This window comes from Bos taurus, chromosome 1, assembly GCF_002263795.3.
Source record: "Bos taurus isolate L1 Dominette 01449 registration number 42190680 breed Hereford chromosome 1, ARS-UCD2.0, whole genome shotgun sequence".
Taxonomy (NCBI): domain Eukaryota; kingdom Metazoa; phylum Chordata; class Mammalia; order Artiodactyla; family Bovidae; genus Bos; species Bos taurus.
The window spans coordinates 74,875,728-74,901,132 of NC_037328.1; the positions used below are offsets into that span (position 1 = coordinate 74,875,728).

The window sequence follows — 25,405 nt, forward strand, 5'->3', positions numbered from 1 at the left end:
TGCTTTTAACCACTTGCTGTATTGCTGTAAATCTTCTAAGGTCCCTTCTTACTTTGACATTCCAGATAGGATGGACTCTGGTAGCAACACCAGCATTCCTGGTGCCTCACTAATCGGACTTCCAAAAGGGCATTGATAGCCTCTGAGAAGGGAGGGAGGCCCGGAGGGAGGGAGGAAGGAAGCAAGAAAGGAAAAGGAAGGCGGGGAGGGAGAAGAAACAGAAAGAAAAGAAAAGGGAAAGTTAAAGGAGTTGCTGCTGGGGGAAAAAGAAATCGAGACCTTTAGAACCAAGGAAGCTCGCTGGTTATCTTGGGGCCAATTGGCAGAGACAGAGCCTGACAGAATATTGCGACAAAGTAAAACATTGCTATTGTTTTCAGATTTCCCGCCTCACCTGCCTTTCCTTACAGCATTCAGGAAGGTCTCTGTACGCTGGCCTTCCCTTCTAGCCCCCCTTACTCCATCTGCACCCGCCTTCCCATGGCACTTGTGCTCAGCTTTTCCGGGAGATTGGGAAGCCCGGGGACCAACAAGCAGCTGCCAATTCTCTATTCTGCACCGTCTTCCCCGCCCTGTTTTACGGAGGGGAAAAGTGACGCCCAGGGTGGTATGGGACTTACCCAAGGTCACAGAACATCGGTCAGACGCCCACGCCTAGGCACCCCTTCTCTCCGCGCGCCCGAACCCTAGAGCTTTCTTCATTCCACATCCCCGCCTCCCCACCCCCAACCCCACCCCCCTGTTCCCTGGAGTCGCTTCTGACGCTCGGCAGCCTCCTGGGTCCAGCCCTTCCTGCGGGCGCTTCCCTTCCGCCGGATTCCCACGCCGGAGTCGCCCTCAGCCCGCGCGCAGCCCGCGGGAGCGCTGCCTTCCGGCCCTGGGAGCCCCTCTCCGCTCCGCGCCGCGCCGCCCCGCACGGCGGGGGCACCCAGGGAGGCGGAAGCCCAGGACTCACCGCCCGACGCGAACAGGAGCTGACAGGGTGCCAGGGCCCTTGGGGATCCCGCCCTCGTCCCTCCCGGCGCTCGCACCTGGAAGGGGGCACCAACCCACGGTGACGTCCTCCGCTCGGCCGGTGCGCTCCTGCCCGCAGCCCCGCCGCCTCCTTGGGGGAAGTCCCAAAGTGTCACGGCCGAGACCGCTGGGGTGTGGCCGCACCTCCCGCTCCCCCGGAGGCTGCCCCCAGCCGGGAGGCGCTTCCTCCTCCCAGCCTTGCCCCGGCCCCGCACCCGCCGCGCTCCAGCCCCAACCCCGGCTCCGGCCGGGCCGACGTGCGAACCGCTGTGCGCCCGGGACGCGCGCACCATGGATTTGGGACCCGGCTTCCCCAGGCAGGCCGCCTTTTGGTTGGACAATTAGCGGAGGTGGGCGGGGAGTTGACCAACCCCACACACGCGCTTCTCCATGAAGATTCTTGAGCTTTCTTTGAAGAAAGGAGTGCATATGCTGCAGTGTCTCTGTGGAAGGAGCCTGAGGTCCAGCAGCAGCCTAAGTGGTGAGAAATGTTCTTTCCTTAGCCCCAGTCCTGCAGATGCCCAGCCCTCTTCCTTCTTTCTGGTCCCCTCTCTGCTACCTACTCTGCTCCTTTAATCAGCGCTGTAAATGATGGAAGGAAGGCGTTTCCTTACTGGGGTGAGATCATGGCCCCGTCGCCAGTTCTGTCTTTGAAAAATTTTTTTTTTTTTCCCCTCCTCTTAAATCCCTGAAGTCATCCTTGTTGTATAGAACGCTTTGGCTATCGCCCAGCGCCTGAGCTGGATCCCGCGGGTCTCTTTCCGAGGGGTGCTTCCAGTGACCTGCTTTCGCACTTCCTCGCGGCTCTCTCCTTGTGACTTGCGAGGGCGGCGTGCGACTTGGAGTTGCTCAAAGTCTCCTCTTGAGAAGTTGCCGATGCTTTCGACAGGAGAGGGGACTTTTAAACAGGTGGCTGGCGAGGCAGGTTATCTTTTATTGTTCTTGTTTTGTCTGGAAAGTAGACAAACTGCCATCGTCAGAGAGAGTACGTTTTGCCCTGGAGGTCAAGCAATCTTTGAACTGATGATTAAACAAAAGAGCCCCAATTAGATCTGGGTTTAGCCAACTAGGTCCCTCAGGAAAAGCTCAGGAAGAGAAAGGAAGAAAATCAGACCCTTTTAATGACCTGCGATATTGAAAAAACGATTAAAATTTTTAATGAAAGAAATAAAAAACCTACAACCAAGTGTGATTCTTTTCTGCCGAAGCCTTGCAGATGAAGTGAGCTGTTTACCACACTTTGAATTGTCCATCTCTTTTTTATGATGTAAGTTCTTTTTAAAGTGGGTTGTCTAGTAGTCTTGCAAATGTTAACCCAAGTTTTGTGTCTTTTGGTTTTCTGTTTACAAAATGGGGGCGGGATGTGAGGAGAGAGAAAAGGTGCTCCTAATTATGTCTAAACACGTGCCTCTGTAAAATAATTTTTGGTCCATTAATTCCAAGTAACTTTAATGTTCAAAAATTTAACGATTTTATAATAGGTTTCAGGTTTAAAACTTCATATGTTATTCTGGGGGATCTGATTCATTTGGTTAAGTACCTATTTTCAGTCTGTACTGGAGCTATGAAGATTATACTTGGAAAGATTAGAATATATATAGGTTTCATTTATCCTTTCTAAAACTTTGACTTGCTGCTTCCTCACCACTGTAAATGAAAAATAAAACTTCTAAAAGAATTAATTAAATACTTTAACTATATGTGAAGTATGAGAACATACACTTTTGAAATGAAATCAGCAGTGAGATCTCAGTATCTTGACTTTTATTCAGTTCAGAAGATGATTTAGACATCTTTTGCCACCATATTTATAAGTGCCGAAAAATATCAAATCGCTATATTCTAAATGAATATGCTTGAAGTTTTATGTTTTGAATACATATTTCAGGAAGCCAACAGAGATGTATGTTAATATTATTTCAGTTTTCCTTATCTACATGAAGTAAAACATGAACAGACTATAACTTGGGTATTTATTTCCTAGATATGAAAATTTTTAAGGTATGTATGGTGTATGATAAAGACTTCTTATAAAAATAGATAACATGTTCATTTACATACAGAATCGGTCTTTCAAATGGTAACAGATCCAAACAGAGGTGATAATATGTGTGATGGAGAAGCATAGGTTGTTGCAAAATCATGAGACTTAGAGTCAGAAGACTCAGTTATAAAGCAGTTTCAATAAAGTTACTGAGGATTTTTCAAAGTCAGTATTTTCATCTGAAAAAAGTAGGAATAATGATAGCTCTAGCCTGCTTCCTATTTCTTACCGAATCCTAGATTTAACATGTGAACGTATGAAAACTGTTGCACTTTATATATGCATTGTGATTTAGTGGGGTGTTTGGTTATTTAGGGAACTGTCACTCTAGAGGAATTTTTGTAAAAGGGTATAGTCACAAGTAAAGACGAAGGTCCCTTTTATACCCTTTCCCCAGACGGAGGTAATGTACAGAATTGCTAAGTGATTGTTTCTGGACACTATATTGCTTTTGTTTGAATTGTGGCTTTTATTAATTTATAATCTTGGATAACTTACATGACCTTGCAGAAATGTAAATTACTTTGATAATAGTACTTACCTCATAGGTTGTGGTAAAGATTAAATGAATTAATAACAGGTAAAGATTTATTGGGAGAAGGCAATGGCACCCCACTCCAGTACTCTTGCCTGGAAAATCCCACGGACGGAGGAGCCTGGTAGGCTGCAGTCCATGGGGTTGCTAAGAGCCGGAGACGACTAAGCAACTTCACTTTCACTTTTCACTTTCATGCATTGGAGGAGGAAATGCCCTGGTGGCTCAAAGAATCTGCCTGCAATGCAGGAGACCAGGGTTTGATCCCTGGGTTGGGAAGATCCCCTGGAGAAGGGAACAGCTACCCACTCCAGTGTTCTGACCTGGAGAATCCCATGGACAGAGAAGCCTGGCGGCCTGCAGTTCATGGGGTCACAAAGAGTGGGACATGACTGAGTGACTAACAATTTCACACTTTCAAAGATTTATTGAGTTCTTACTAGATGCCAGGCATTGTGCTAAGAACTTTGAGTCTACCATGTATAACATGTTCAGTGTATTTTAGATATTATTATTGTGTTCCATTTTAAAGTGATTTCTTTCATGTGACTTTTACTGTTAGTATGAGCAATTCTGCATGATATGTTATGCCCAGTTTGTGAATGCAAATTGAAGTCAAGACATCAGATACATTTTCATGGAGCAAATTTATATAAATAGAGCTGGAGTACACAATTTTAATTTTTTAAACTTACCGAAAGAGAAATACAGTAATATTTTGAGCCATGTTAACATGGAGTAAAAGGTTTTATGCAAGCTACTTCTGCCCCATCATTTTACAGTTGAGGGATTAAGGGCCACAGGAAAAAAGTAACATAATTTGTTATAAGAGGTTAAAAGATTCTCCTGATAGATTGTTGAACTTTTGAAATTATAAATATTTTAATATTCTATTTACGTTTTATTTGATAAGTAGGATTAAGAAAATACAAAATAATTATTACTAATTCTTGAGCTTCTTAGTATAATAAAAACATTTTATTACTTGTCTTTCTTCTGCAATATCAAATATTATTACATTGTCTAATTTATCCATTATATTAGTTTATAAATCCTTTGTACTTCTGTAGAATGGAGATAGCATAAAATGTCAAATAGAAGACAATCTTGGACAAGATTAAATAGATGGTTTAAGGCTATTTCCAGTCAGTTATGATTCTTTTTTTCCATTTCTCAAAATAAAAATTATTTGTTTTTGTTTTCATGGGAGTCTATATGTTAAACGACAGGTAGTACATTTAAAATTTTAAACAAATCTGCTCAGAGTATATGGCATTTTTATTAACCTGGTAAAATACTATATTTTCAGCTTAAAGGGTGAGTAAAGCAGATTCACTTTTCTCTAGAGATGGGACTTTTACAAAGAAATGGAAGCTCAGAGATTAAAACAAGAACTTTAATGCCTACTCTATTTCTCTCAAGATCTACTTGAGAGGAAAGCAGAAGAATTCTATCAAAGAGGGGTGTTAAGGTTACAGCTTTATCATCACTTCACCAGGAAAGACCATTCTGATGCCTCAAAAGGAGACCCTGAGAAAGCTCCAGTGGGCATCAGCCTGACAGGGGATAGCAGCACTTTGGCTTGGTCCCTGTGGTAGTAGTAACGTGTGTGCGTGTGGGTGTGCATGCACGCACACCTAGCCAGGGGTAGCGATGTGCTTGTCTTATTACCCCAGGCAATTCTGGAAAGTCAAATCTTAGTCTTTTCTCCTTCTGTGTATAGTCATCACTCCTCTGCAATAATCGGTCAATTAGCGCTGCCTCAGCCTGATAGCATGCTGCTGCTGCTGCTAAGTCCTGTCAGTCGTGTCCGACTCTGTGCGACCCCATAGACGGCAGCTCACCAGGCTCCCCGGTCCGTGGGATTCTCCAGGCAAGAACACTGGAGTGGGTTGCCATTTCCTTCTCCAATGCATGAAAGTGAAAAGTGAAAGTGAAGTCGCTCAGTTGTGTCCGACTCTTAGCGACCCCATGGACTGCAGCCCACCAGGCTCCTCCGTCCATGGGATTTTCCAGGCAAGAGTACTGGAGTGGGGTGCCATTGCCTTCTCCGGCCTGATAGCGTAGAGGATTATCAAATGTCTAGAGATTGAACTGTCCACCCACATCAAGTGGCCTTGATGGAGGATTGAAATACTAGGCAAAAATACTTATCCATCCTAATAAAAACACACAACCAAAACCCAGGCAGACCCTTCCTTTCAAGTATAGTGCTGACATCTAAATTGAGACTGCTCTTTTAGAGTCAGGTTGTATCAGGGAGTATGTATCTAAGGGGTGCAGGCTTTAGCTCCTATACAGGACAGTCAGCTGATCCAAGAAAGAATGTTCCATGGCAAAGTGGCTGTTGCTTTTGGTTCACTTCCCAGGAAGGGATCCTCTACAAAGATGGCATTATGCAGCTGTTTTCAGCTCCACTATACCTTTACTTTTCTGTTGTTGTTCAGTCACTCAGTCATGTCTGACTCTTTGCTACCCCATGGCCTTCAGCATGCCAGCCTTCCCTGTCTTTCACCATCTCCCGAAGTCTGCTCAAACTCATGTCTATTGAGTTGGTGATGTCATCCAACCATCTCATCCTCTGTTGCCCACTTCTCCTGCCCTCAATCTTTCCCAGCATCAAGGTCTTTTCCAGTGAGTCGACTCTTCCCATCAGATAGCCAAAGTATTAGAGCTTCAGCTTCAGTATCAGTCCTTCCAATGAATATTCAGGGTTGATTTCCTTTAGGATTGACTAGTTTGATCTCTTGTTGTCCATTGGGGCTCTCAAGAGTCTTCTCCATCACCACAGTTTGAATGCATCAGTTCTTTGGCACTCAGCCTTCTTTATGGTCCATCTCTCACATTGACTCTCACATGACTATTGGAAAAACCATAGCTTTGACTACATGGACCTTTGTCATAGAATCTTTATTTGAGCAGGTTTTTATGTTGTAAGTCTAAAATTCTTCACTGTTTCAATACTGCTCCAATGGGTAAAATGAATGTGAAACATAAAATATACAAAATGATCATTGTTTTTTTATGGCTTTCATTTTCAAAGGGATTTTTGTTTTTACATGATGTTTTCAGTGTTAAATTCAAAAAGTTAGTGCTTATTCTTAGTTCATTTGTCTTGCATTACTTTAAAAAAGCAATTTGCTAAGTGCCTATGTAGTCGGCATTATCACTGTTTACCCGGTATTTTGGGTTCTTCTCTTGGGCACATTGCAGGATGCATGGCATTATCACCTTCCCCTGAACTTAGGTGTGGCCATATGACTTGCATTAGCTAGGGAAACATGCGCAGAAGTGACACACCTCCCTTCCAAGTGGAAGCTTTAATAACCAGAGCACAATTCTCTCTACTTCTGACCTGATGATGTTCAAGGTAGTGGTTGTTCCATCAGTCTGTGTCCCTGAGTGTCTGTAGTAATAGGACTGTATGACCCTTGGTGGGCATTTAGCACATTAGAGAAGTTAAAAACTTCTCTTTGTAAATAACTTAGATTTTTAAGGTCATTTGTTATCTGGTATATCCTGATGGGTAGTAAGGCAGTAGAGTTTAACATAATAAAATTTAGTGGAGGATTATTGGGCTCAGTTTAAGATTCTTTCTAGTCAATCACTTTAACTTCTCTATGATACCGTCTGTAGTATATAATGAATTGATGTATTGGTTTCCTTTCATAATCTTTGAATAATTAGTTTAGCGTACCAAAGTATGGGGTTTTGGCATCATCTAGTAAATTAGTGTGGAGAAATGGCAACCCACTCCAATACTCTTGCCTGGAGAATCCCAGGGACGGCAGAGCCTGGTGGGCTGCCGTCTGTGGGGTCGCACAGAGTCGGACACCACCAAAGTGACTTAGCAGCAGCAGCAGCAGCAGTAAGTTAGTGGTTGTTCTGAGACTAGTGAGTACATTGCTTCTTAAATGATATTCATCTTCCCTTCCCAAAATGCAGTGAAGCTCCATTGATATTTGAGATTATTCTTTCAAAGTGGTACTTTATTTGCAAGGTGCTTAAGGACTCAGGTGCTCCTTTGTACTTACTCTGCTGTATGGAAACTGTAATACCTATTAATGCCCCAGAGTTCCTGGAAACGAACTAGCTGCATTACTTGAAAAACAGTGCTAACATGGCAGCTCTCATCTCTGCTGCAGTTTTTCCAGACAAAGGAAAATGCAAATAAAATTGTTTTTCTCTCAGCTTATAAATTAAGAGCTGTGTGCATGTGAAGAAAACCAGGGCAGTACTTTATGGTGAAGGGATTGGGCTGAATGCTCCATCTGGGTCATGGAGCAGCAGTCCATTTGCCTGCCTCTTGGGCTAAGTAAAGCAAAAGAGTGGAGTGAAGTCAGACTTTTGGAAGCCTAGGATGTATGTGTCATGCCAAATAGCCCTCCACAGCTGGCACCCCTCCCTTCTTCCTGTCTTTATCCATCTTAGGATAGAAAGTTAAAGAAACATGTCTCTGACTTCAGGGCTTTCCATTTTTTTTTTTTTTTATTTAGCAAACATTCTTTAAGGACTAATTGCTGCTAGGCTCTGTGGTTGGCACAGGAAACCCAGCAGAGAGAGAGAGAGAAGGACAAGCAAGAGCTGCCATATTAGGCAGTATATGATACATGCCCAAAGTGGAGTACCTGGGAGCATCAGTTTATTATAGTTTAATAGTCTCTTACCTGATCCCAAGGAAGTAATAATTAATTTTTCCTGGGTTTTGTGTTTATCTCCCAGAGCTTGTTAAAGCATTTAAGAGTTCAAAAGGTATTGCTGGGTGGGACAGATGGGGGCTCTAATGGAGAGGAATAGTATCTCTGTATATTTTATTGGAAGAGTGTGTTTGAATAAAAATAAGAAGCAGATATGAAAAAGCATTTTTTTTTTTACAAAGAATTAGCCTACAACTCAATTCAAGCTTACTCATCACTGCTCATATTCAGATGTCCTGCCTAGTTATCTGTGTTATGCCTCTTCTTTGTCCCTCCCTCAACCCAAGTCCATTTGTTCACACCCAGATGTAACACATCAGTTTCTAAGAAAGGTGCAAGTTTTATTCTCTGGTATCAGGGTTAGAAAGAGACATTCTGGGAATACTTATAGGTCTGCTGTCTTAATTTCCCTGGAATATCTTGAAACAATGAAGCTTTCCTTTGTACAGTTCAGTCTATGAAATTGCTACCTTTACACTATGTTATTTTCATTGTACAATGTTATGAATGCCATGTCCGAATATTATTTCTAATTCCATTAAGTGTTGCAGGATATTTATATTTCCTAGGGTGAATATCAGAAAGATACTGTGAATCTGCGAAGATAAGTCTCTCTTGCTGAAATGATCTTTCTTGTTTATACATAAGCTTCTAGTACCATCCTACCCCCTCTCATTACTGTTTATAGAAACGATAGCATTGCAGTTGGTGTCACTGATTGCCCACGTTGCTGCTTCAATGAAGCCAGCTGGGATTCGATTGCATGGTCTTTAAATAAAACTTAGTGGCACAAAATGAATCTCTTTTTTGAGGGGAGAGGGGTAGTTGCTAGCTGGATCATTCTCTAAAGCACTAATTATTTGCTTAACTTGGAGGAACTTGAGAATCAGTGAGTCGCTGTGTTGGCTCAGTATCTGACCTTGGCACTGAGGAACATGTGGGTAGACAACATTGATAAAGTCTTTATGAAGCCATTCTCAAAACGAGAGTGATGAAGCACTTATCCCCTGCCCATCTTAGCACTCCGTAAGTAACTCAGACTGGAGGTGGTGAATGTGTCTTTGATTCCAACTATCCAGTCTGGAGCCAGGTTAATAACTGGGAATTCCAGGCAGTAATGTTTTGTGCCAACCTGGTGCAAGGGGATGGCCTGGAAATTGTGAAAAACAATGCGAAAGGTTGGTGGTATAGTTTCTTAAACTGTTGTGGTATGAAAAATGAATATCAATCACTAGTTTTGGCCTTTGGCTTCCAGACACCAATACAGTTTAGGCAGAATGGCATTTTTCTTCATAGTTATATAATACAGATTAGAGAACCAAGCTTTATCCAGGTGAAGATTTATATGTCTATGTAAATTTATTTTCTCCTGAAAAAATTTGAATTTATAAATGTATCTCTATTTAAAATATCTGTGCACTTATGCAAGTGTGTGTGTGTGTGTGTGCATGTGTGTGTATGTGTCTGCATTCAAAATTGTTAATGGCAGTTACCTTTAGGGAGTTTGATGGCAGAGACTTGCTTTTTGCTTTACATATTTCTATATTAATTTGAATTTTAATGGAAATATGTTCCTTTTATAATAAAAACTATATAGTGATACATGTTTAGATTATGCAGTTTTTTTCTATAACAGGAAACTGAAAATGTAAAGTCTCTGTAGAATAAGAAAGTCACTTACACAACCATAACCTTGATATAACCCCTTCCCTTCTTGGTGTGTGGGTTTTAAAAACACAAGTTATCACACACAAGTTATATGCCTTGTTTGTTTCTTTTCACATGAACTTAAATGGTTATTCTAAATATGGAAAGAAATACTCATATCTAAATATTTGGAAAATATTGTTTTCTAAGAGGAATTACAAGCAGCTGTTAATAGAAAGTAGTGAAGCAGTTAATAGTAGGAGAGAGATACTTTTGGGACGGTGGGAAAGGAGAATTCTTTTGAACTTTGTGCATTTCTGCATTGTTTCTAATTATTTGTGTGTGTTGTTCGCTCAGTCGAGTCTGACTCTTTGTGACCCCATGGACTGTACCTTGCCTGGATCCTCTGTCCATGGGATTCTCCAGGCAAGAAAACTGGAATGGGTTGCCATTTCCTTCCCCACATCTCCTGTGTCTCCTGCATTGGCAGGCAGATTCTTTACTACTGCACCACCTGGTTCCCAACATTTACCTGTAAAGTCAGGTCTGGGTCCTGAGCTACTTGTGCCTACCTGGCAGCTCAGCATGTGTCCAGCCTGTGAGCAGGTAGATCCCACAACAGGCTATGCTTCACTGGCCCCATTTTTTTCTCCCCAGTCTCAGCAATCAGGTAAGTTTTCCTCTTCCTTGGAATGGAGTGAGAAGGGTAGATGGAAGGGCATAGACTCTCTTCCCATTTGTTGGAGAATTCCAAAAAACCTTTTGTGGACCAAAAGTGAATGTGAAAAGTGGGAGCAAAAATTTACTCTCATAGCATGTAACTTTCAAAGACAGAACTATTTTGAAGGGTGTTGATATGTCCCTATATCCTTAAGTAACTTACACTTTTAACAGCCATATAGTATTTTCCTGGCCCTGTGTGATAGTTCCTGGTGTCTCATATGTCTCAAGATGGTGCCTAATGATAGTTCTGCTTTTATAGGGTTGGTCTAAAGATTAAATGCATTAGTATCTGTAGGGTTCTTAGCCTGTGAAATCCTGGATACTCGGCATTTAGTATTTCCTGTTCTTCTTTGTCTTGCCTTTTGTCCCTCCTGGTATTATAAAATACCAAATGCATGCTGTTAGTCTGTGATTTATCCTGTCTTAGTCTTTCTCTTAATTTAAGGTAAAAAAAAAATGTGTGCCATACTCAATCTTAGAATATATCTAAAATTTTGATCTATATTTATAATTTTCTTTATTGTTCAAGATAGGCCTTTATTCTGGTAAAAAGCAATAGGAATCTGTATCTAGCCAATTTCACTTGCAAAGATTCCAATTTGTTTTCTTAAAACTAATAATTATCGTAATTTGAACAACATTAAGGAAAATTCTGGGTTTTATTTCATCCATAGAAACAAATATAAAGTGATATTGCAGAGTAATTTGGCTCTGACAGGTAATTTGGATGATATTCTTTAAGTGACTTTTGATAACTGAATTTTTGGAATTAAACATAGTAACACTTATTCTTAATAGTTTAAGTTGCTCAAGTTTTAACTCTATTGTGTTGGTAGATTATTTAGAAGATCAAACAGGAAGCAACTGAATGTCACATTGTTTTAATACTATAGAATCAGTGTAACTGAAAAAAATTCCTGACCTCCTCAGCATTAAGTAAATTCATTTTAATTTATTTTCAAGTCCTGGAAGCTAGGTTCATTCAGTGGATTGCTGTTTTTTTTTTTTTTTAATTATTATTATTCCTTTGTTATGTTTCTCTCACCAGGTAGTTTCTCAGAAATATTGAGGAATATTTCCATGTTCCACAAACATATCCTGGTATTCATTTGATATCTCTGTCAATATTCTTTACTCTGAACCACTGAGATGCAAGAGCTTTGTTACTCTTCTCTTCAAAGTTTAAAGAAAACCAGACTGTGGGGCTTCAGAATAATTTACTAAATTCTTGAGGAAATCAGAGGTGTATAGCACTGCAAGAATGGAAATCTATAGACTTACATTAACTATCACCGCTCAGAAAGTCCATAGGCTGTGTCCTTCTTTGCGAAAGCTGTCTGGTCATCTCTGTTTAGCTCCTATCCTATCTCTCAGTTCAGTTCAGTCGCTCAGTCGTGTCTGACTCTTTGCAACCCCATGGGCTGCAGCACTCCAGGCTTCCCTGTCCATGACCAGCTCCTGGAGCTTGCTGAAACTTATGTCCATCGAGTCGGTGATGCCATCTAATCCTCTGCATTATGGATATTCTTTGTTTTCCTCAGGACTAGGAACTACTCCTTCAGGTTCCAGAGAGAGAATAAGGGTATTCAATTCAGTCCTCTTCCAAGGCTTATTGGTTTTATTGCAGGATGGCTGAGAGTGAAGCATGAATGTTCTTTAGGAGAAACACTCCTAGCGTAAGACATGCTCTGGCCACTCCTGGTCTAGAGGAAGCAATCATGGCACTTATCAGCACATTTCCAAATGTTTGGGTTATTCTATTTTAAATAATGCCAGATGAGGAGTAACAGATATCAGTCTGCTGCTGCTGCTGCTAAGTCGCTTCAGTCGTGTCCGACCCTGTGCGACCCCATAGACAGCAGCCCACGAGGCTCCCCCGTCCCTGGGATATCAGTCTAGGTAGCGTTATACCTTTCCACCATGTATCTTTCAAAGTAGATTGCAGAGCACATCAGTCTTGCAGGATATTGCCTCACAAACGCTTTATACAAATAAGACAGATCTAAGAATGAACAATGATTTTCAAATTGCACAGTAAATTTGTGCAGTAAATGCAGGGGAGAATTCTTTAACTCTGCATGAACTTGGTTCTGTTCAAAATATATCCTATTTAAATTACTGATGAAATATAGCTCAGATAGAAGCATCTACTTCAATGGTTGAAGCAATTTTATAGTGACAGAGACTAGGAAGTTGACATATCTGTACGGTTGGAAAGGCTTGACAAGGTAGTCTGTTTGAAAACAAAGGAATTTCTATGACAAGGGGAAATTCTAATTTTTATCTAAGGGAATACAAATCACTAACATCCCCCTAAAGTGCTGTCTATCCAGTTACAAGAATTTTAAGCTTCAGCCTCATTTACCACCCTATTGCTCAAACAGTTGAATATTTTTTAGTGTTTAAATCAAAGATATTATGGAACATGTCTTCATTTCATGTTTATTCATCCAGGATTTACTGAGACCCAACCATGTGCCAGTCAATGGCTACATGAACCCTGTTCTAAAATAACTCATTCTTACTAAGGGAGATAATAACTGTGCAAAAATTACCCTAATTAAGGTACCAGTGATGTCTAGTGCCTAGCTATAGTGTGTCATTCTTAGTTAGCCTTGTCGTTATTCTAGAAGAGACTGCCAAGTATGTTGTAGAGACAAACTCTCCTCCATATTTTTTTAGGTTATGTTCTCTGATAATTACTGTTTGATTCTGTGCTTGTTTACATGTGCTCAGTTGAAGTTCTAATAGATTGTTAATTTATTTTCATTAAATTGGAAATATACTGACTGTAGATTACATTAGGCTAACTAGCCCTGCATGGATCATCATTATGATTTTGTTTTCCAAGATGCAATACTCTGGATTCTATTATCTCAACCAAAATTGGAATTGGGAGGGCACAAGAAGAAAGAGGAGGTAAAATATATGTAGTTTGTTTTTAAGGTTAAAATACAGAAATGGCCAGAGATTAATATAATAAACACTAATATACTTGAGACTCAGCATGAGCAAATTATTAGCATTATGCCTTATGCATTTCAGATTCTCTTGAAGAAGTCAAACACTACCGATAAAATCACTTAGAACTACCCCCAGCACTATTCCAGCATCCTTCTTCCTCAGGGGTAACAACTATAATGATTTTGATGTGTGTCCCAGGCGCACGCATGCCTGCATGTGTGCATGAAGTTGGTTCAGTTGTGTCCAACTCTTGGAACGCCATGGGCTGTAGTCCACCAGACTCCCCTGTCCATGGGATTCTTTAGGCCAAAATACTAGAATGGGTTGCCATGCCGTGGGCTCCAGGGGATTTTCCCAACCCAGGAATTGAACCTACATCTCTCCCATGTCCTGCATTGGCAGGCAGGTTCTTTACCACTAGCGCCACCTGGGAAGCCCAATTTAAAAGGTGTCATGTATGATTTGTTTTGAGTATTTCTGAAATTTATAGATGTGGACTTGAACTGTACTTGTCTCTCTATATCTTATTTTTTCACTCAATTATGTGTTTTTTAAATTCATCCCTGTTAATCCAAATGTATCAAGTTCAGAAACTTGAAGCCACGTGTGAGGGAATCTGCGTTTGTGGCTGAAAGCATTGACTATGGAGCCAGTTTGCCTGAGTTTGACGTGACTCTGAGACTTACTAGTTATGGACCTTAGACAAGTTTCTTAACCCCTCAGGGCCTCAATTTTCTCATTTATAAGATGGTAATAACAGAAGTAGCACCTACCTTATAGGGATGTGGTGTGGAGCAATATGAGTTAATATATATGAATCTCTTAGAATACTTTCTGACACTTATTAAGCACAATATAACGTTTATTGACTCATAGTGGGAGGAGCAATCTTGCTTAACTAATATTCCCTGATTTGTTTTACATATAGCACCAAGCTGACTAGGAAAAAAAAAAACAAACCTCTTTGTCCAGCCTTGGATTCCTGTCAGAGGTGATTGGGTATTGAGAATGAGCAGTCCCTCAGCTGGAGAGGTCAGTGATTCACTGAGACACACATCTTGGGGAGTGTGAGACTGACATGTACACAATGCTGTATTTAAAATGGGTAAACAACAAGGACCACCTGTATAGCACAGGGAACTCTGCTCACTATAATGTAAAAACCTAAATGGGAAACTGATCTGAAAAAGAAGAGATATATGTACAGATATAACTGATTCACTTTGCTGAACACCTGAAACTAACACAGCATTGTTAATCAACTATACTCCAACATAGAATAAAAAGTTTAAAAAAAGGAATCCTCTTTTGACTGAGGCTGTTGCACAGTGGACAAAGAAATTTTGCAGGGTCAAAGAAATTTGCAGGATCTGCCTTAGTATTTCAGAGAAGGCAATGGCACCCCACTCCAGTACTCTTGCCTGGAAAATCCCATGGATGGAGGAGCCTGGAAGGCTGCAGTCCATGGGGTCGCTGAGGGTCGGGCACGACTGAGCAACTTCACTTTCACTTTTCACTTTCATGCACTGGAGAAGGAAATGGCAACCCACTCCAGTGTTCTTGCCTGGAGAATCCCAGGGACGGCGGAGCCTGGTGGGCTGCCGTCTATGGGGTCGCACAGAGTCCGACACGACTGAAGCCACTTAGCAGCAGCAGCAGCCTTAGTATTTAGGGGTTTGGTTTGATTGTATCAGTGGGGCTACAGAAACACCTGAGAATGGTCTAATGTCTACCTGTTTCCCTTTGTATGTGACACCATCCCTGACCCTCTCTTGGGAATTGTGAGTAAGAGTTCTTTGTCATCTTACCTCTTGAATTGAGAGGAAGTAGTTCTTGGTTGAGCTGGAACTGCACTGAGTGCTTGAGGCTGAAGCAAATCCCTCTGGATATTCAAGAGGAAAAACAAATGAAAAACAGGTGGGGCTGAGACTGTCCCATGATTTCAGATCTCTGTCAGCTCTACTTTGCAAGCCACCTGGGCCTCCTTAGCAGGTTCCATAGAGCTGAAAATATCCAGATTCCTCAAAAGACAGAAGTATGTTTCTAATGCAGATATTAAGGCTGAGTAAGGCTTTGTACTGATTGATCTCTTGACCTCCTAAGGTTTTTTGACATGACCACGTTTCAGTGATTCTGGTGAACCTTGCTGTCATCCTCACAACACAGATGGTAGGAGCCAAACGTAATGCCTGTGTTGTCATCTTCTCATGAGGAGGGACCAATTATCTTATTATGCATAGAGCCTAAGTGACTCAAAGTGTAGAATCATAATATTTAGGTCCTAACAATAATTTAAGGAATTGAAAGATACACTTTCATTTGACAATTGAAGAAACAATCCCAGCAAACTCGACACAAGTATCCAAAGCCCGATGTCTGCGTGAATTGGCTGGATCTTTGAATCAGGGGATTTTTGAATTGGGGCTCAGAGGTAAAGAATCCTCCTGCAATCCTCCTGGAATGCAGGAGACTTGGGTTTGATCCTTGGGTTGCAAAGATCCCCTGGAGAAGGGAATGGCAACACATTCTAGTATTCTTGCCTGGAGAATTCCATGGACAGAGGAGCTGGTGGGCTAGTCCATGGGATCACAGAGAGTCGGATACAATTAAGTGACTATAATTTTGAACCCAAGACTTTTAACTCTTAGTATGTGGAATTTGGACACTAATTTGGAATCTGTTTCATTCATTCACTTATTATATGAACTTAATTTCTTAACCTCTGTGTTGAGTTTCTAACCTCAAAATCCTCATCAATATAAAGTGCATAAAATCATCCTTGTCTCTATCAAAACATTGTTTGAAATCTAACTGAAATAGTGTGCATGCTAAGTGGCAAAAGCTAAAAAGCTAATAGAGATACAGCATTTCTGGTTCATTGCATTCAATGCGTTTGTGACCCAAGACTATATTGGAAATAAGATAAATCTCTGTTTTGCATTGTATTGGAGAAAGGCAGTTAATGGCAGAAGCCAGTTTTATCAACATGAAATTTATAGCTTTTTTGGCATTAGAATTGTATCTTCCAATAGCTATCACATCTGTTGTGCATTTTTTCTGGTCTACCCTTTTCTAATACTGCTTGAAAAGGATGCTATTCCCATCAACAATATAGTACCTTTTCAGTCTGCATTGTAAAGTGGGGCAATATGATGGAAGTTAAGGCATTTTATTGATTTAACCTTACTTTAAACTCTTTCGCCCATGGCTAGTAACTAGGATGAGGTGATATACTCCAGTATCTAGGCTAACTTCTATTTTGAGGGCTTGCGTCACTTAGTTCTCAGTCAATAGCAAATATACACTATATTAGAATTTAATTCCTGAAATCTACAGGCACTTCTGTCTGTGAGGCAGAGAGAATAAATGAGCTACTTTTAGGTGAAGTAATCACATTATTAACAGCAGCTTCTAATAAAAATAACTTAGCACAGACAGGAGGAAATAGTAATAGTTATGTGAGCACTAGCAATCAGACATAGTCTTGGCATAACTGGGTTCTCAGTATGGCTTGGCATTGGATATTTAGAGATAAGTCAACTTCTGCCTTAAGTAATTTGTAGTATGGCAGGGGAGAGAGGATATAAGGATATAAAAAACACATCTTCATGGGTAGGTGCTAGACTAAAGGTAGAAACAATTTATCCTGAAAACAGAAAGAGATGAGAGCAGATCCTTCTGCTTGGTGATGTGTGTATATGTGTGTGTGTGTGTGTGTGTGTGTGTGTGTAGTTAGGGAGGCTTATCTGGGAAGGCTTCAGGGAAATATGCTACCAGAGATGCATTTTAAAGAATAAATAGGCATACACCTTGCATGGAAAATGATGAGGAAGGGCATTTTGGGTAAAGGGGAAAATATGCACTAAGGCAGAGGGCCAAGAGAGAGCATGTGTTTCAGGCTAAATTTGCTCATTCTTTCCTTCATTCCTTCACTCATTTATCAACGACCTACTCTTTGTCAGGTACTATTCTAATTGCTAGGGATACGGTGGTGCGCAAAACAATCTCTATTTTAAGAGCTGAGTTTCTGGTGCAGAAGTAAAACAATAAATAAATAAACAACTAACATGCGTACAATATAGTGTCAGGTGGTGGTAAGTGCCATAAAGAGAAATACACGCATTAAGGGGCTAGAGAGAGAAAGGAAGATCTCTTTAGATACAGCAGTCTTCTCTAAGGAAACGGCTCTTAGGTAGAGACCAAAGGAAGTGAGAGATCAAGCTTGCAATTACTCATGGAGAACTGGCACCAGCTGGGAAGAGCAGCAAGTGCAAAGATCCTGAGCTAGGAATGCATGCAAGCATGCCGAGTGCTCAGTGCTAAGTTGTGTCCAACTCTTTGCGACCCCATGGACTGTAGCCCGAATGCCTCCTATGTTTATGGGATTATCCTGGCAAGAATACTGGAGTGGGTTGCCATTTCCTTCTCCAGGGGATCTTCCTGACCCAGTGATTGAACCTGCGTCTCCTGCATTGGCAGGTGGGTTGTTTACTACTGAGCCACCTGGGAAGCCCTGAAGTAGAAAAAGCCTTGACTTATTCTAAGATGAGTTAGAAGGGCAATGTGTCAAGAGTAAGATGAGGGAAAACGGTAGGAAAGGATATTGCTTTTATATTGTAGGCTGTGGCAAGTATTTTGGAATTTATTTTGAGGGTTATGCAAAGTCATAGAAGGGTTTTGAACAGGAGTGTGAAAAGCCATTTATATTGAAATGGATCACTCTGGCTGCAGTATGATAGTAGACTGCATCACAGAGACTGTTTAGGAGGCTATTACAGTATTTCTGGTGAGAGGCTTGGAATAGAGTCAAAATGTGTTAGGCAGTGAGACATGGTCTAATTTGGGATATATTTGGAGGTAGAGCTGATAGCATTGCTAATTTAGAGGAAAAAAAAAAGAAATCAAAAGTGACTCAAGGAATTATGCCCGAGCATGTAGATGAAGAGGGATGTTCTTTATTGAGTTGGGAAACAAAGAAGGGTAGAGTTGCTTTGGGGAGATAAACTCAAGTGTTCTGTTTTTGAATGTGTTCAGTTTGACACAGAATAAAGAATAGGGCTTCCCAGGTGGTGCTAGTGGTAAAGAACACGCCTGCCAATGCAGGTTAGACATAAGAGATACCAGTTCCATCCTTGGGTCAGGAAGGTCCCCTGAAGGAGGAGGGCATGGCAACCCATTCCAGTATTCTTGCCTGGAGAATCCCATGGACAGAGTAGCCTGGCAGGCTCCATGTGGTTGCACAGAGTCAGACACGAAAAGACTTAGCGGGCACAAAGATAGACACTAAATAGAGAGATAAAAGTCAGGAATTTAGGGGAGTCCAGGGCTGAAGACATGAATGTATGAATAGTCAGCATGCAGATGGTATTTAGAATCCTAGAACTGTATTCAGTAACACAAAGAGTTAGTGTTGATACAGAAAAGGTCTTAGGACTAAGCCTGCAGTACTCCAGTACTTAGCCATTAGGAGCTAAATGCTACCAAAGAGACTCAGAAGGCCTAGCCTGAGGAGTAGAGGAAATTCAGGAGAGTGTAGGAATAAAAGTTAAGTGAAGAAGGTGGTAAGAAAGAATGACCAACTGGGTCAGATAAGTGTGGTGCAGACTGAGAATGGATTTTTAGATTGGGAAATGTGGAGGTTATCACGTGGATCGTGGGCAGCTGTTTCAATGGAGAGGCAGGTGTGAAAGTTTGAGTAGCATGGCTTTGAGAGACTAGAAGGTGAGAGAGTAGATAGAAGGAGCATAGAAAAATCTAAGAGTTTTACAGTCAAGTTGTGTAGAGAAGTGAGGGAATGTGGGGTCAAAGGGAACATTGTTTTTATGAAAATATTATGACATATTTATATGCCAATGAGAATGATTGACTAGGAAGAGGAAAGTTGTCACAGGAGAGAGATTGGGAACATTGCAAGAGTAATTGACTTCCTCGATTAACACATTCTAGGCTTGGATCAGATACATCATAGTCACGTCAGACTCTTGTTAAAGAAAAAACTAAACAAAAACAGATTACCTTCTCCTACAGTCTACCTCCTATGTATTAGGAAGATCCCATGTGCTTATATTTTTTAAAAGCTCCCCCAGTGACTCTAGTGTGAGCTAGATTTGGAAGCTTTTGTTTTTTAATTTATTTACTCTTCAGTTGGAGGATAATTGCTTTACAATATTGTGTTGCTTTCTGCCATATATCAACGTGAATCAGCCATAGATATACATGTATCTGCTCCCTCATGAACCTCCCTCCCACCTCCCACCCCATCCCCCCCCTCTCTGATGTCACAGTGCACCAGATGGGACTTTTTGTCTTAGGCAACACAGTGTACTGGGGTGGTGGCAAGAGTCCATTGACTTGGGGTGGGGAAGATGGGGCTGTAAGTTTTGAGTTTTTATAAATCTTTAATCTCTTAGCTTTGACTTTTCTTGTTTGTGGATTTCCCCCCTAAGAGTGCTCTTAGCACGGAGCAGTAGAGGCAGCTAATGGTTTTTGGAGTCCTTGTGGTTTCTCCACGGGGATATTAATGGAAGAATCTGGCTCTCACAGCCTGTGATTAGCAACACTCTGATTAAGATTTTAAGCAAATAGTTATCCATTGAAAGAGTGACAGTCATGTGCTTTTCTCTTCTGTGGGACACACAGAAATATCCACAAAAGTGCCAAATCTAGTGCAAGCACGGGCAAGAAATTGGGTCAAAGGGGACCATTAAGGTTTACACCTGATATTCTGAGTCTTAGAAGCAAACTAGATGCTCAGACACTTGATTCTTGAATCGGGAATCCAAAGGTCTGGGCTGTATTTTTGGCTCTGTAGTTTACAAACCACATGAATTTGGGAAAGTTTTGTGTGTTCATATGAAAATGAGTGTACTAGGCCTTCCCTGCTTTCATCCTAGACTTACAAAGTTCAAATGAGTGGGAAGCATTTCAAGACTGATAAAGGTTTGTGACAGCATATATGTGTATCTATAGTATATTTGTATAGAGTAGTATATATTTTTTTTGGCTCCAAAATCACTGGAGATGCAGTGACTGCAGCCATGAAATTAAAAGACCCCTTACTCCTTGGAAGAAAAGTTATGACCAACCTTGACAGCATATTAAAAAAGCAGAGACATTACTTTGCCAACAAAGGTCCATCTAGTCAAAGCTGTGGTTTTTCCACTAGTCATGTATGGATGTGAGAGTTGGACCAATAAGAAACCTGAGCACCAAAGAATTGATGCTTTTGAGGTATAGTGTTGGAGAAGACGCTTGAGAGTCCCTTGGACTGTAAGGAGATTCAACCAGTCCATCCTAAGGGAAATCAGTTCTGAATATTCATTGAAAGGACTGATGCTGAAGCTGAAACTCCAATACTTTGGCCACCTCATACGAAGAACTGACTCACTAGAAAAGACCCTGATGCTGGGAAAGATTGAAGGCAGGAGGAGAAGGGGACCTCAGAGGGTGAAATGGTTGGATGGCATCACTGACTCAATGGATGAGAGTTTGAGTAGGCTCTGGGAGTTGGTGATAGACAGGGAAGCCTCGTGTGCTGCAGTCCATGGGGTCACAAATTATCAGACATGACTGAGTGACTGAACTAACTAATATATAGTTATTGATGTGAATTCTGAAAAACAGCTTTTTTAAACAGTCTTATACTGTATGATGCAAATATCTAGGAAAAGTGATCATTCACACTCCCTGTCATTTGTGATGCAACTGATGATTAAAATATAAGGCTTATTAAAATATATTTGTTTACATATATATACACATATATAAATGCATATATAGGTATCTAGCTTTGTTCAGTATTACTTTGTTAATTTTCCTCAGAGATTAGAATGAATTTTGAAATGTATTTATTGAACTGAATTATACTTTTGTATTACATTCAAATTATAATTAGATATTATATGTTAGCCTGAATTTTTCCTACAGCAGTTTTAAATATGGAGATAAATCCTAGAGCTTCACTGGTGCTTCTCTCTGCACTACAACTGTGTTTCAATCTGTGTCCCATAAATTTGGGAAAGAAATCACAAATGAGAGATGGAATAAAATGATACAGCAGGTTGTACCTTGATACACCATGCTGGTTACAAGGCACTTGCAGGTGGGAAGGAGGAGATTATAATTGGTTTTGGATAGCAAGTTTCCCAGGATAAATTATGACACTAGAGCAGGGGTCCCTAGCCTCCAGGATCTAATGCCTGATGGTCTGAGGTGGAACTGATGTGATAATAATAGAAATAAAGTGCATAATAAATTCAGTGTACTTGAATCATCCCAGAACCATCCCCCAGCCCCTCATCCAGGGAAAAATTGTCTTCCATGAAACCAGTCCCTTGTGTCAAAAAGGTTGGGGATTGCTGCACTAGAGTACATCTAGGAGATAATGACCAGGGTATTAAAAAGGTTTGAAATAGTGACTTAAAAGGAGCAGGTAAAGGCCGTAATGGACAGAGAGGCCTGGCATACTGCAGTCCAAAGGCCATAATGGACAGGGAGGCCTGGTGTGCTACAGTCCATGGGGTCACAAAGAGTCGGACATGACTGAGTGACTGAACTGAACTGAACTGAAATGCCATAATGATATTTAGTTTAGAGAAGAGGAGACCAAAGTAGAATCATTTGATATTCTGATATTCCACATAGCAGATCTGATATTTTGGTGATTTCAAGGAAGAAGAGGATTGAATTTGAAAGGAAGAACAATGAATGCAGGTGTAGAGAATGCACAATGAAAGCTTTGGCTGCTTATGACTTTCTAATCACTCCCACAGTATTAGCAGATGCTATATGACTATTGAGATATTGCAGAGGGATTTGAACATCAAATGTGAAGCAGAAATAGATGACCTAGCAAGTCTTTTCCAGCTCTAGTGCTCTGTGTCCAGTCGCACACTTTATGTGAGGAAGAGTTAGTGTGTTTTCAGAGCTCTAATGGAGGTTGAGGGAAGGTTACAGAGATGTGGATAGTTGTTGGTTATGCTAAGCAGTAGAAAACGTTTTGAATTTAGTTCCAGAGGTGACTGGGAACACAAAACGTGCTCCTTTGATTCCCAAACCTTTAGGTAGATCCCTGAGTGCCTGTTGTTCTGTCCTTCTGTTCTGATCCAGGAGGTCGGATCCGTGTCACTGGTGTGTAGCTTGGTCTCTACTAAATGACAGGAAAAAAATGTTGCCGTCTAAGGACTCTTCCTATCTTCCTTTGATGGGGTAAAATTTACTGTAAAAGAACAAAGCTCTTTAACATAGAGCTCTGAATAAGTGCATAAATTGAGTGGAAGAAGCCACAATTTAATTTATGGGCCGCTTAGTTAACCATAAGTCCATTTGTCATACTTAACAGCTAACTGTGCTCCTAATGCAGAGTTAATGTTTTAAACTGTGACTCCTAGATTGATGTTGTTGGAAGGAGACAGTTTAATTCATATATAGATGAGCAAGCTGAGGTTCTCGGAGGGAGTGTGCTAAAAGGTACCCAGTCTCATAACCGAGACGGGGGCCTTGGATTCCTGCCACCCATTGTCTGGGGCAGCCTCTAACTCTCCACACTTCCCATTTGTCTTCCAGATTTGTAGTTCCCAACATCACATGTTGAGATCATTAGTTTTCAATTATACTGGAAGTAATTTTACCTTACAGCATAACTTTGTATCTCTACCATCCTAGATATGAATTACAGTAGTCTTTTAGAATTGACCCAGAGGACAGCATCCTGAAAGTGACTTTGCCCACATCTAGTGATACAGGTGGCTCAGTGGAAAAGAGTCTTCCTGCCAATGCAGAAGACACAGAAGATACAGGTTCCATCACTGGGTCGGGAAGATCCCCTGGAAAAGGGAATGGCAACCCACTCCACTATTCTTGCCTGGGAAATCATGGACAGAGGACCCTGGTGGGCTATAGTCCATGGGGTTGCAAAGAATCAGACATGACTGAGCGACTGAGCATGAGTGAAATGTCAGGAGCAAATGTCAGCTACCCCAGTAGCCACAACTCTCTTAGATATCCATACACCTCCTGTGTAATTTCGCTGTATCTGTGTCATTATTTTAAATCAACACACTTAAAACATCAATTTAGCCTCATCTCAGCCAACTATATCTGTAAAATCAGAAGTTTAATATGCTTTTTTTTCTAACATAAAATTAGTTATTTTAATATTATATGTGATTTGTATAATGTATTCCCCAAGCTTTGGGAAATATTGAAAAAGTGAGACTCTTTCAACAGACTCTCTGCTAATGTAATGATGGATGATAGTTATTTTTCCTCTCCACCCTCCCCATCCCACTACTGATGTCTCAGTAATTTAAGAGAGAGAACACCAGATCATACCCTTGCTCATACACACACACACACACATACACACAGAGACATACACACACACATATATATTTATTAAAAAAATTTTCTCTTGTGGAGAAGTAGGGAGGAAAGAATTAAATAATTTGTTAGAAAATAAATGAATCATGTTATGTTCATACATTAATGGTTTTAAGGATCTCCAGACTAGAAGAGGTGATTAGGAAAGTGTGTGAAAAAGTGTTTCTTTCCTGCTGAGCTATTGATCAGTTGTTTACAACGTCTCATTAGAGATGTGAGATGTAAATAAAAGCTGCTTAGAGTTTTTCTTCCTGTAGTGCCACCCAAAGGCCCACATAAACATAAATAAACACAGTATTATAAATTCACTTTTGGGAATTTGAGTTTGTGGTGTGGTTACTTTAATAGGATGGATCATACTCCTGTTTGGCTTTAGATGGTGCTTGGGTTAAACTGTCTCACAGACCTACTTTTTGTGATTGAGCTCAGTTTACCAGTAGAGACACCCTTATTACATGAGAGACTAAAAATCTTGATCCCATTTGAGCCATAATTTTTAATTCAAATAAATTAATGCTAATGAATTAATGGTTTTCTGGAATACAGCTTTACAGCCAGCATCCATAGTTTCTGTCCTCCAGCCCTAAGAAGCTTTGTCATTTTACACCAGTGTAAGTGTGTTGTACTCATGCCATGAATAAGGCTAGGAAGTACTAGACAATGAAGACCAATGCCTCTGGTTTGCATAGTTTAGAAAACACTCATATGTATCAACTCTCTTGAGACAGCGTTTCTGTGAGGCAAACGTTATTTTCCTCATATTTCAGGTGAGAAAACTGCAGATTTGAAAGGTGAAGTTACTTATGTAAATCTCCACATCTTAAATGAGTGGCAGGTGAAGATTTACAAATGAAGTGACTCATTTTTAATGCAATGAATCTTCCATTATACTGCAGCTGCCTTCAGAGTTTCACATTTTCATATTATTAGATTGTGTAAACTCAAAAACACAAATGATCTTTGCTGCATATATTTCCTCAGAAGCTGTTTTGAATTAAAATACCATTCAAAGATGTTTGCTGACCTAATTTGTGCGGTGCAGGATGAGACGACACAGATGTGATCCTTGCCTTTAGGGAGATCACAGTCTTCTGGGGCTGAAGGGAGTTACATATACGAACACTTTAATATAAAGTAGCCGGGTTATGTTTTATGAAGTAGGTAGAGACAAGGACAGGAATAAAGATGCTGATACAGAGAACAGACCCTTGGACATGGGGAGCTGAGGGAAGAGAGGGTGGGACGAATTGGGAAATGAGCATTGACATATATGCACTGTCACATGTGAAATAGAGAGCTAGTGGCAGGCTGCTCAGTAGCACAGGGAGTTCTGTTCAGTGCTGTCTAATGACCTAGAGAGGTGGGATGAAGGGTAGGTGGGAGGGAGGCTTAAGTGGGGGG

General features: G+C 40.9%; 1 protein-coding gene across 2 annotated transcripts in view; it reads left to right on the top strand.

Moving 5' to 3' along the window:
• Positions 1-25,405, top strand: part of FGF12 (fibroblast growth factor 12) — a 612,490-nt gene that overhangs the window by 199,887 nt on the left and 387,198 nt on the right. The window contains exon 1 of one of the 2 annotated variants that reach the window (XM_005201557.5): positions 827-1,495. The exons of the other annotated variant lie outside the window; for it this stretch is intronic. Coding sequence (XP_005201614.1) covers positions 1,405-1,495 — 91 coding nt within the window. The 5' untranslated portion in view covers positions 827-1,404. Of the gene's footprint in view, positions 1-826; positions 1,496-25,405 lie in introns of those variants that run through there. 2 annotated transcript variants of the gene reach the window in all.